This window comes from Macaca thibetana, chromosome 12, assembly GCF_024542745.1.
Source record: "Macaca thibetana thibetana isolate TM-01 chromosome 12, ASM2454274v1, whole genome shotgun sequence".
Taxonomy (NCBI): domain Eukaryota; kingdom Metazoa; phylum Chordata; class Mammalia; order Primates; family Cercopithecidae; genus Macaca; species Macaca thibetana.
The window spans coordinates 39,949,659-39,963,103 of NC_065589.1; the positions used below are offsets into that span (position 1 = coordinate 39,949,659).

At 37.4% G+C, this 13,445-nt stretch overlaps 2 protein-coding genes across 3 annotated transcripts in view; one reads left to right on the forward strand and one right to left on the reverse strand.

Moving 5' to 3' along the window:
• Positions 1-13,445, forward strand: part of SUMO1 (small ubiquitin like modifier 1) — a 1,087,495-nt gene that overhangs the window by 534,550 nt on the left and 539,500 nt on the right. The window lies entirely within an intron of this gene.
• Positions 1-13,445, reverse strand: part of FAM117B (family with sequence similarity 117 member B) — a 138,260-nt gene that overhangs the window by 45,894 nt on the left and 78,921 nt on the right. Inside the window, exons 3-4 of the mRNA XM_050750830.1 lie at positions 1,594-1,686; positions 256-369 (exon numbers count right to left, since the gene is read on the reverse strand). Of these exons, the coding sequence (XP_050606787.1) occupies positions 256-369; positions 1,594-1,686 (207 nt within the window). The remainder of the gene's footprint in view (positions 1-255; positions 370-1,593; positions 1,687-13,445) is intronic.

The window sequence follows — 13,445 nt, forward strand, 5'->3', positions numbered from 1 at the left end:
ATAAAGACAAACATGGTAAACCAAAATAGATAAGTAGCTATGTCTCCTACAAGTCATATCTTAGGTCACTAGAAGAAAATATCATTTTGTCAACTTAACATTCTGTTTTTCTATAAAGACTGTGATTCAGCATTTAAATCACTGTTTCAAATATAGTTTTGAGCATTTTTGTCCTAAACAATTACCAATGAAATAACAAATCACCAGAAAGACAACAAATTCCTTTTCTGGATTTTGTGGTATTGGTACTCTTACCTGACACTGGTTAATAGCTGCATGGTTGCCATGAAATGGAGACTGTCTTTCTTTATCTCGATGATGCCGACTGCTGTGTTTACTTCTCTGCAACTGCTGGCGTAATTTTGCAATCTGAGAAAGCAAAAATAGCAAGTACAACAGAGTGTTTTCCACACGAAATAAAAACACATCCTTGCTTAATAAGAACCAGTAAAACTCACCCTTAATAAGTCCTTTGAATTTTTGAAACATATCAGTCTCATTTTTTTGTTCATAATTTTATACATATATACAACACATGCATGTATGTGTGTATGTTCCAACACTGTTCTCAGCCTTCAAGCTTCCCAAGCACTACACAAATAAAGTTTTCAGCACTTAGAATAAGTACATTACAGTTTTCACAAAGAATTAAAAAAAATAACAATCATTCTCATTGCCTTTACCATAAGTTAACTTTTATTTTAATTTAGATTTCTTTATTGAACACCTAACTTTCAACAGCTCCAAATATTACACAGTATTTAAAAATCAACTCAAGCCATGAAATATATTCACAGATATCATCTTTAACGAATGCAATTCCAATGAATATCTTATTTATTCTTTGACCGAATTTTTGCATTTCTACATTATGTGTGAAATGAAAATGTCACTAATTAGCAGCACAGAAAATGGTAATCATAGCATGGAGCCATAATCATCACGGTTATAGGGAATACTCCATTTCAGAAACACCACCATATATAGAAAAATAATAAATGTGGCCGGGTGCAGTGACTCACGCCTGTAATCCCAGCACTTTGGGAGGCCAAGGCAGGCAGACTGCCTGGGGTCAGGAGTTAGAGACCAGCCTGGACAATATGATGAAACCCTGTCTCTACTGAAAATACAAAAATTAGCTGGCCATGGTGGCATATACCTGCAGTCCCAGTTACTTGGAAGGCTGAGGCACGAGAATTGCTTGAGCCCGGAAGGCAGAGCCTGCAGTGAGCCAAGGTTGCACCACTGCATTCCAGCCTGGGCAACAGAGGGAGACTCCATCTCACCCAAAAAAAAAAAAAAAAAGAATAAATTCACATTTGTTGTATTGTTACAATGTTTAAATCTGATGTTAACAGACAAGGATGAACTCTCCTAAAAAAAAGACAAAAATACAAATCAGGTGATATATAAATCTCCCTACTCAAATCTTTATTAAATCAACACAATAATTGTTTTCCTGTTATTTCACAAGCCAAAAAGAAAAAATAAATCAATGGAAAATTACAAAGACTTGCTGCCCATAATATCAAGGAAATAGCCAACAGAAGGATCATATTTCCACACCCACTATCTTAGAACCATTTTTCTGACCTCCTTAAGTTGATCTGTACTGCCCCAAGATGCTGAGCGCTTATGAGATCCTTTCTTCTTTTCAGAGTATTCTTCAGCCCATGCACTCTCTGTCTGTAATGAAAAAACAGGGGAGGTGTATTTTAACAAAAATAATTTCACAACAATCTTTACCATATTTTTTCTATTATAAAACATATTTCCATTACAGAAAAATTAGACATTAAAAATAACACAAATTACTCAAAATTCTCCTAGCACCAGTTATTTAACTGGTATTAATTACAATGAATATTTTGTCACACTTCATTTTTATTGCTAATGAAAAATTAGTATTTTTAAATAATTATAATTATACTCCAAATAAAGCATTTACGGAACAAAGTTAACTATGTAGAGTAACTAGAGCTACTAGTCAACTAACATATAATAGCTAATAATGTTAGTTATTATTAGCATGCATCAGGCATACTAATAATAGCTAACATTCCTGTGCTCTTAATGTGCTAGGCACTGTGCTTTCATATGCTTTATCTGACTTAACACATGTAAGTTGCCTAAGGTGTTACAGCTAGGAAGTGGCAAACCCAAGAAATAAATCTAAGACTCCAGAGCTCATAATATTAACTTCTATATTATGTCTAGTCTTGCCATAAGTATCTGCAGAGAATAGCTTCAAAAATGTTAAACCTGGCTGGGCGCGGTAGCTTATGCCTGTAATCCCAGCACTTCAGGAGGCCAAGGCAGGCAGGTCACGAGGTCAGGAGTTCGAAAACAGCCTGCCCAACATGGTGAAACCTCATCTCTACTAAAAATACAAAAATTAGCCAGGCGTGGTAGTGTGCACCTGTAATCCCAGCTACTCAGGAGACTGAGGCAGGAGAATCGCTTGAACTCGGGAGGTGGAGATTGCAGTGAGCCGAGATCATGCCACCGCACTCCAGCCTGGATGACAGAGGGAGGCTCCGTCTTAAAAAAAAAAAAAAAAAAAAAAAAAAAAAAGTTAAACCTTAAGTAGTTATACCAAACCTAGAATTTAAAGAGTGTACTAGGAAAGAAAATACAAATGAGTTCCTAGCACATGAAACTATGTTCAACCTCACTGATAAGAAGGGAAACGAAAGTTAAAGCTTCAACAAGATTGAGCAATTTGCTAATATAAACTTTCCTATATTGTTAGTGGGAGCGTACAGCCTTTATGGGGGCATATTCAGCACCTGCTGTCAAAGTTATAAATGCACAAACTGACACAGCAATCCCTTATTTAACAATTTGTCCTGCACAGATACCAAATGCACATCTTTATGTACAAAATGACTTGCCTATTATCCCTGTAGCACTGTTATTACAAGTAAGACTGAAACAATGTAAATAAGATTTATTTAGGCCTGGCTAAATAAATTATGGTATACCTTTATAACAGAGTACTGTGCAGCTATAAAAAATGAATAAGGAAATTCACAATATACAGACATGAAATAATCTCCATGATATACTGTTAAGTGAAAAACCTCAAGGCTCAGTACCGTGTGTATAGCAACTGCCTTTATATGGGACTGTTAAAAAGAATGTATGTGTATGTAAATTTTATCTGGAAGAAAATACATGGTAACAAAGAAAACTGGTACCAGTCGCTGTCTCTGGGGAAAAAGACCCTTAGTGTATACCCTGCTGTACCTTTTGAATTTTGCACTACATGAAATAATAAAAAAAATCAAAAAATACCATGCAGTTTGAATATTCTTTGCACTATTAACGTACCAATTACTAATTATAAAATGGTCTAGTTTCAAATGGGGAAGGAAAAGTTTTCGAAAATGAAGAAACTGCGATTCTAATTAGTCATGTTCCAGGTCTGGATCTTCTCCTTATAGCTAAAAGGACTCCATTCTGACAAGGATCCTTAAATACACTGAATCAAAAGGAGGGGCTACAATTTGGTCAACTTCCCACCACTCTATGGCCTATTTCACCTAAACTCCAGTTTCACTTTGAGGTTACCAACTGATGTCACAATCCCAGAGGTGACCCCTACTGTACTTATAATTTCTCATATTAGGGTCCACAGGCTCTTTAAGTCCATTGTTAAAATACCTGTCACAAAGATCAACATGTAAATAGGACCATATAGCATAAAGTATCAAAATCAAAAACCAAAATCAAAATAATAAACTTAATACTATAAAATTTAAAATCTTAACAAATGAATTCTTTTTTTTTTTTTTTTTAACTTTTAGGTTCAAGGGTACATGTACTGGTTTGTTACATAGGTAAACAGGTAAACTCGTGTCATGGGGGTTTGTTGTACAGATTATTTTGTCACCCAGGTACTAAGCCTAGTACTCATTAGCTATTTTCCCTGATCCTCTCCCTCCTCCCACCCTCCACCCTCTAGAAGGCCCCAAAATCTGCTCTTCCCCTCTATGTGTCTATGTGTTCTCATCATTTAGCTCCCATTTATAAGTGAGAACATGCAGTAGTTGGTTTTCTGTGTTCCTGTGTTAGTTTGCTAAGGATAATGGCCTCTAGCTCCATCCATGTTCCTGCAAAGGACATGATCTTGTTTACTTTTATGGCTGCATAGTAGTCCATGGTGTATATGTACCACATTTTCCTTATCCAGGCTACTGTTGGTGGGCATTTAGGTTGATTCCATGTCTTTACTATTGTGAATAAGCAGCATAGTATGCGTGGTTCAGAATCACTTGGTGTTAAACAAACATGTTTAGGTTTCAAATCAGTTAAATAACATTTTTTGGGCCAGGCACAGTGGCTTATGCCTGTAATCCCAGCACTTTGGGAGGCCGAGGTGGGTGTATCACGAGGTCAGGAGTTTCAGACAGCCTGGCCAACATAGTGAAACCCCGTTTCTACTAAAAATACAAAAAATTAGCCAGGCGTAGTGGCAGCTACCCGTAATCCCAGCTGCTTGGGAGGCTGAGACAGGAGAATCGCTTGAACTCAGGAGGTGGAGGTTGCAGTGAGTCGAGATCTCGACACTGCACTCTAGCCCGGGTGATGGTGCGAGGCTCTATCTCAAAAAAAAAAAGTATCTTAAGCAAGATGCTTCTCCTATATGAATTTTTAAATTCCTCATTTATAAGAATAATGTAAGGCCAGGCACAGTGGCTCATGCTTATGCATGGCTAATCCCAGTGCTTTGAGACGCCAAGGCTTCAGGATCACTTGAGCCCAGGAATTCAAGACCAGCCTGGGTAACATAGGGAGACCTCGTCTCTAAAAAAAATGCAAAAAATTGGCTGGGCATCATGGCTCACGACTGTTGTCCTAGCTACTTGAAAGGCTGAGGTGGGAGGATTGCTTGAGCCTGGGAGGTTGAGGTCGCAGTGAGCTGTGCTTGCTCCACTGCACTCCAGCCTGGGTGTCAGAGCGAGACCCTGTCTCAAAAAAAAGGAATAATGTCATCTACCTACTAAAATTATAACGTAATTAAAAGAGTTAGTATGTGTAAAGGGTTTAATTTTTAAGCACAGTGCCAAGAACAAAACATTCACTCAGTAAATGTTCATTATTATTTTCATTCCATTAGGCCAAGAAGTTGTAACTTATTTTGTGATCTCTATGGTCATAAAGACAGATGAAAGAATGCAAATAATTTTTGATGAAAAAAATGGCCATAATAATTTCAAGTAAAACAGAGGGTAGAAATAGAATGTTTTATGAAAAGAGTTTTTTGCAAATTCTAACCAAATATAAATGATAACTCATCTCTTTCATACATTTTATATTACTATTTATATGAAAACTTCAGGCTAAAATCATGATGAAGAGTTACTTTATAAATACAATTCCAAATTCAAAAATTGTTTAAATTTTTATCCCTGCATTTCAAATGGTAGTTTAGTATTAAATTCAGACCTTATTAGAGGTTCTCAAATATAGTTTGAAAAAAAAGTTGGTTTATACCTCTCCCTATGTAAGAGGGGAGGAACCCTTACAGATAAGAGGGAATCCTTCTATTTAGGAAATCTCCTTAATATATTAAGTGAAATACAAGGTTGCAGAAAAATGTATAGAATATGATACCTTGTGTGTAACCAAAAAAAATCAGTTTTTCTTGTTCATTTGTGATTGTATGTGTGGTTGTGGGCTTGGGCACATGCAACCTCCAAGAAAATAACTGATTTAGACAAGGATCATCAATGGAAGCAAAAACTATTAGGTAAAAGCTATTGAAGAACAGGATATTTATGTGGTGCCAAAACTCACAAATTACTTGCTAATTTCAAAACCAAAAACTTCATTTTCTTTCTAAAGTGAAGAATAATTAATTTAAAAACTTAATGTAATTAAGAAAACAAGTGCGAGAATGACCTGTTCTAAATTAAGGAAGACTTAAGAGAAACCAAGTGCAACGTATGAATGTCGAATTGGGTCCTTCTGGGTCCAAGTGTAATGTATACACGTTGAATTGGGTCATTAAAAAAAAAAAAAAAGACACATTGGGGAAATTTTAACATAAACTGGTTATTACATGATATTATGGAATTGTTAATTTTTTTAGGTGACCTAATGCTACTATGGTTATATAGAAAATATTCTTAGGAGATACATATTGAAATATTTAGGGATAAAAATATAGTATCTCCAACATACTTTCAAAAATTGCAGCAAACACACACATACATACAAGATAGGAGTACATCTTCAAAATTATTTTTAATGAGGTTAAAAAATGTATTAATTACTCCTTGACAAATACAGATGCAAAGATCCTCAATAAAATACCAGCAAACCCAACCAACAACAAAATTTTTTAAAAATTATATACCACAACAAAGTGGAATTTATCCCTACGATGCATAGAAGATTCAATAAACAAAAAAATCAACTGATATAATAAGCCACATTAACAAAATAAAGAATAGCATTATATGATCATTTCAACAGATGCAGAAAAAACTCACAAAATTCACGCCCTTTCATGATAAAAACAAACCAGGAATAACAGAAAAGCATCTCAACATAATAAAATAAATTTCATAAAGGAGAAGCCCACAGCTACCACCACATTCAATGAAGAAAAACTGAAAGCTTTTTCTCTAGGATCAGGAACAAGGCAAGGATGCCCCACTCTTGTCACTTCTATTCAACACAGTACTAGAAGTCTTAACCAGGGCAATTAGGCTAAATAAATAGCCTCCAAATTGGAAAAACAAGAATTAAAATTGTCCCATTTGGACACATTATGTCATTATAGAAAACCCTAAAACTCCACAAAACAAACTGTTACAACTAATAAACAAGTTGCAGGATACAAAATCAACAACAAAAAAATCAGATGTGCTTCCAAACATTAACAAATATCTAAAAAGAAAATTATGAAAAAAGGTTCTGGAATGCAGGCAGCAAGATGGCAGAATAGAAGGCTGCACTCATTGTCTCCCCAAGAAGGACACCAATTTAACAACTATCTATACACCAAAAAGCACCTTCATAAGAACCAAAAATCAGATGAGCACACACAGTACCTGGTTTTAACTTCGTATCACTAAAAGAGGCATCGCAAGAGGGTAGGAAAGACAGGTTTGAATAGCCAATGCCACCATTCCCCCTCCCTCCTTCACTCCTTTGCCACTGCAGCGAACTGTGTGGTGCGCACTTGGGAGAGGGAGAGCACAGCGGTTGTGACAGACTGCACTGAACTCAGTGCCGCCATCACTGGAGAAAGCAAAACAGGCTGAACTCAGCTGACACCCACCCATAGAGGGAGTACTTAAACTAGCTTTAGCCAGAGGGGAATTGCCCAACCCCATGGCCAGAACTTGAATTCCAGAAAGCTTCATCACTGCAGACTGAAGTACTCTAGGGCCTCAAATAAATTGGAAAGGCAGTGTAGGACACAGAGACTGCAAATCCTAAGCAAGTCCTAATGTAACTGGGCTCAGAGCCAGTGGACTTGGTGACCTACTGACAGTGACCTACTGACACATGAGCAGGGCGGCCAATGGCGTGCTGGTGCCACCCAACCCCAGGCTACACAGTTCACAGCTCCAAAAGAGATATATTCTTTGTCTTGCATCTTGGATACCAGCTCAGCCAAACAGGATAGGACACCACTCAGAGACATGAGGCCCCCTTTCTAGGTCTTAGCTCCTGGAGGACATTTCTAGACACAACCTAGGCCAGAAGGGAACTTGCTGCCTTGAAGGAAAGAAACCAGTTCCAGCAGGACCCATCAGACCAAAGAGCCCCTGAGAAACCAGCAGTCATGGCCAGGCAGTGCGGACCTTGGATAAGACTCTGAGACTTGCTAGCTTCAGGTGAGACTCAGCGTGTTCCCAGCTATGGTAGCTATGGGAATACTCCTGCCTGAGACAAGCACAGGGAAAAAAAGTTAAAGGGAACTTTGTCTTCCACCTTAGGTACCAGCTTGGCCACAGTGACATAGAGCACCAAGCGGGCTTTTGGGGTTCTCGATTCCAGGCCTTGGCTCTACATGGCATTTCTGGACCTGCCCTGGGCCAGAGGGGAAACCACTGCCCTGAAGGGTGAGTTCCACGTCAGGTAGCATTAACCACAAGCTGGCTGAAGAGCCTTTGGGCCTTAAGGGAACACTGGCAGCAGTGGCCTGGCAGTACTACCTGTAGGTATGTGGCAGTGGTGGCTACAAGGTGAGGCTCCTCTGCCTATGGATAGGGGAGGAAAGAGTGGGAAGGACTGCATCTTGTGGTCTGAGTGCCAGCTCGCCAGAAAGACTTCTAAGGTTTTTGACTCTAGTCCCTAACTCCCTACAACACCTCTGGACCTGCCAGGGCCTGGGGAAACTAACCGCCAGGAAGGAAAGGACACAAACCTCACTGATTTCACCACCTACTTACTGTAGAGCCCCAGGGCCCTGAGTAACCATAAACACTAGCCAGATAGTGGTTACAGCAGGCCTTGGGTGAAAAGCTGTGCTGGCTTCAGGTCTGACCCAGTGCAATCACATTGGTAGTAGTCACAGGGGTGCTTGTGTCATCCCTCCCCCAGCTCCAGGAGGCTCAGAACAGAGAAGGACACTCTGAGTGTCTTGAGAAAGAAACCGAACAGAACAAGGGTCTCTGCCTTGTAATCCAGATAATTCTTCTGGATCTTAACCAACATTGTCAAGGCAGTATATCTACAACTCTGCAAGAATATCACAACATTACTGAGCTTGGGGTACACTCTAACAGAGACACAGCTTAGATTACGACACCTATGTTTTGTTTTTTTTTGAGACAGGATCTCACTCTGTCACCCAGGCCGGAGTAGTGGCACCATCTCAGCTCACTGTAGCCTCAACTTCCTGGGCTTGAGTGATCCTCCCACCTCAGCCTCCCAAGTAGCTGAGACTGTAGGCATATGCCACCACACCCGGCTTGTTTTTTTTTTTTTGTAGAGATGGGGTTTCGCCATGTTACCCAGGCTGGTCTCAAACTCCTGAGCTGAAGGAATCTGCCCTTCTCAAAATTCCAAAGTGCTGGAGAGTTACAGGTGTCAGCCACTGCACCCAGCCAACACCCAGGCTTTGCAAATATCTGAAAATCTTTCCCAAGAAGGTACAAGCAAGCCTGCACTACAAAGACCTACAATAAATACCTAACTCTTCAATGCCCAGACACAGATTAACATCCATTAGCATTAAGACCATTCACAAAAGCATGACCTCACCAAATGAACCAGAGACCAATGCTAGAGAAGCAGGTATGTAACCTTTAAGATAGAAAATTCAAAATAGCTGTTTTGAGGAAGCTCAAAGAAATTCCAGGTAACACAGGGAATTCAGAATTCTATCAGACAAATTTAACAAAGAGATTGAAATAATTAAAAAGAAGCAGAAATTCTGGAGTTGAAAAATGCAACTGACATACTTAAGAACGTATTAGAGTCTTTTAGTAGTAGAACTGATCAAGCAGAGGGAAAAAATAGTAAGCGTGAAGGCAGTTTATTTGAAAACACAGAGTCAAAAGAGACAAAAGAAAAAAAAGAAAAAGAAAACAATAAAGCATGCCTACAGGATCTAGAAAATAGCCTCAGAAGGGCAAACTGAAGAGTTATTGGCCTTAAAGGGGAGGTAAAGAAAGAGATAGGGGTAGAAGGTTTATTGAAATGGATAATAACAGAGAACTTCCCAAATCTAAAGAGATATCAATATCCAAGTAGAAGAAGGTTATACATCACCAAACAGACTTAACCCAAAGAAGACTACCTCAACACAACTCCCAAAAAGTCAAGGATAAAGAAAGAATCCTAAAAGCTACAAGAGAAAAGAGACAAATAACATGTAATGGAATTCTAGCACATCTGGCAACAGACTTTTCAGTAGAAACCTTACAAGCCAGGAGAGAGTGGCATGACATATTTAAAGTGCTGAAAGTAAAAAGCTTTTACCCTAGAATAATACTGGCAAAAATATTATTCAAACATGAAGGAGAAATAAAGACTTTCCCAGACAAACAAAAGCTGGGGGATTTCATCAATGCCAGACTTGGCCCACAAGAAATACTAAAGAGTACTTCAGTCAGAAAGAAACAGACATTAATGAGCAATAAAAAATCACGTAAAGGTGCAAAAGTCACTGGTAAGAACCCAGAAAAACACAGAGTATTATAACACCATAACTGTGGTGTGTAAATCATTCTTACGTAGAAAGACTAAACGATGAACCAATCAAAAATAGTAACTAAAAGAATTCTTTAAGACACAGACAGTAAAATAAATAGAAACAAAAAGTTTAAAAGCAGGGAAAGGAAGTTAAGGTGTAGAGTTTTTATTAGTTTTCCTTTTGCTTGTTTGTTTGCAACAGAGTTAAGTTGTTATCAGCTTAAAATAATGGGTTATAAGAGTATTTGCAAGCCTTGTGGTAATCTCAAATCAAAAAACATACAGCAGATACACTAAAAATAAAAAGCAAGAAAATAAATCATACCACCAGAGAAAATCACCTTCACTAAAAGGAAGATAGGAAGGAAGGAAAGAAGGAAGACCACAAAACAACCAGAAAACAAATAACAAAATGGCAGGAGTAAGTCTTTACCCTTCAATAATAACACTGAATGAAAATGGACTAAACTCTCCAAACAAAACACACAGTGGCTAAATGAATAAACAACCAACCCAATGATCTGTTGCCTACAAGAAATACATTTCATCTATGAAGAAACATATAGGCTGAAAAAAAAGGGATGGAAAAAGATGTTCTATGCAAACGTAAACCAAAAAAGAGCAGGAGTAGTTTCAAGACAAAAACTGTAAGAAGAGACAAAGAAGGTCACTACATGGATGTTATATCCTCAATTCAACAAGAGGATATAACAACTGTAAATATATATGCACCCAACACTGGAGCACACAAATATATAAAGCAAATATTATTAGATCTAAATAGAGATAGACCCCAATACAATAACAGCTGGAGACTTCACCACCCCACTTTCAGTATTGAACAGATCATCTATACATAAAATCAACAACAACAAAAAAATAAGACTCAATCTATACTATAAACCAAATGCACCTAATAGATATTTACAGAATATTTCAACCAACAGCTGTAGAATACACACATTCTTTTCCTCAGCACATGGATCCACGGATAGACCATCTGTTAGGTCCCAAAAAAAAGTCTTAACACATTCTGAAAAATCTGAAATAATATCAAGCATCTTCACTGACCACAATGGAATAAAATTAGATATGAGTAATGAGGAATTTTGGAAACTATAAAAAAAAAACACGAAAATTGGACAATATGCTCCTGAATAACCAATGGGTCAATGAAGAAATTAAGAAGGAAATTTAAAAATTTCTTACAACAAATGATAATGGAAGGCCAGGCGTGGTGGCTCAAGCCTGTAATCCTAGCACTGTGGGAGGCTGAGGCAGGTGGATCACCTCAAGTTGGGAGTTCGAGACCAGCCTGGCCAACATGGTGAAACCTCATCTCTACTAAAAATACAAAAATTAGTTGGGCATGGTGGTGTGTGCCTGTAATCTCAACTACTTGGGAGGCTGAGACAAGAGAATTGTTTGAACCCGGGAGGCAGAGGTTGCAGTGAGCCGAGATCATGCCACTGCACTCTAGCCTGAGCAACAGAGCGAAACTCCTTCTCAAAAAAAAAAAAAAAAAAAAGAAAGATAATGGAAACACAACATACCAAAACCTATGGGATACAGTGAAAGCAGTACTAAGGGAATTTTATAGCTAAAAGTGCCTACATCAAAAAAAAAAGAAAAACTTCAAATAAACAACCTAATAATGCATCTTAAAGAACCAGAAAAGAGCAAACCAAACACAAAATTAGTAGAAGAAATAATAAAGATCAGAACAAAAATAAATGAATTTGACATGAAGAAAATACAAAAGATCAACAAAACAAAAAGGTGGATTTTGAAAAGATAAAACTGACAAATCTTTAGCCAGACTAAGAGAAAAAGAGAGATCTAAATACATAAAATCAGAGAGGGAAAAGGAGATATTACAACCAATACCACAGAAATTCAAAGGATCATTATTGGCTACATGAGCAACTATATGCCAATACGTTGGAAAATCTAGAATAAATGGATAAATTCCTAGACACACACAATCTACCAATATTGAACCATGAATAAATCCAAAACCTGAACAGACTAGTAACAAGTAACAAAATCAAAACCATAATAAAAAGCACCTCGGCAAAGAAAATCCCAGGACCCGATGGCTTCAGTGCTGAATTCTACCAAACATTTAAAGAAGAACTAACACCAATCCTACTAAAACTATTCTGAACAACAGGGGAGGGAATATTTTCAAACTCATTCCATGAGGCCAGTATTACCCTGTTACCAAAAACAAACCTTCAAAGAAAGAAAACTATAGGCCATTATCACTGATGAATATTGATGCAAAATTCAACAAAATACTAGCAAACTGAATTAAACAACACATTAAAAAGATCATTTATTATGACCAAATGGAATTTATCCCAGGGATGCAAGGATAGTTCAACAAATGCAAATCAATCAATGTGATATATCACATTAACAGAACGAGGACAAAAACTATATGATAATTTTAATGCTGAAAATGCATTTGATAACATCCAACATCTCTTCACGATAAAAACCTTCAAAAAACTGGGTATAGAAGGAACATATCTCAATATAATACAAGTCATTTATGACAGACCCATAGCTAATGTCATATTGAATAGGGAAAAATGGAAACCCTTTCTTATAAGACAAGGAACATGACAAGTATGCCCACTTTCACCACTGTTACTCGATATAGTACTGGAAAAGCTAGACAGAGCAATTGGAAAAGAGAAGGAAATAATGGGCACCCAAACTGGAATGGAAGAAGTCAAATTATCCTTGTTTGCAGATAACATGATCTTATATTTGGAAACACCTAAAGCCTCCACCAAAAAAAAAAGAGAGCTGATAAATTTAGCAAGGTTGCAGGATACAAAATCAACATACAAAAATCAGTGACATTTCTACATGCCAACAGCAATTAATCTGAAAAAGAAATCAACAAAGTAATTCCATTTACAACAGCTACAAATAAAATAAAATACCTAGGAATTAACTTAACCAAAGAAGTGAAAGATCTCTTCATTGAAAACTGTAAAACACTGAGTGGAGAAATTAAAGACACACAAGAAAAGGAAAGAAATCCCATGTTCATGGATTAAAAGAATAGATATTGTTAAAATGTTCATACTAGCCAAAGCAATCTACAGATTTAATGCAACCTATATCAAAATGCCACAATATTCTTCACAGAAATAGAAAAAAAAATCCTAAAATTTATAAGGAGCCACAAAAGACCTATCAGAACAGCCCAAGTTACCCTGAGCAAAAAGAACAAAACTGGAGGAATCACATTACCTGACTTCAAATTA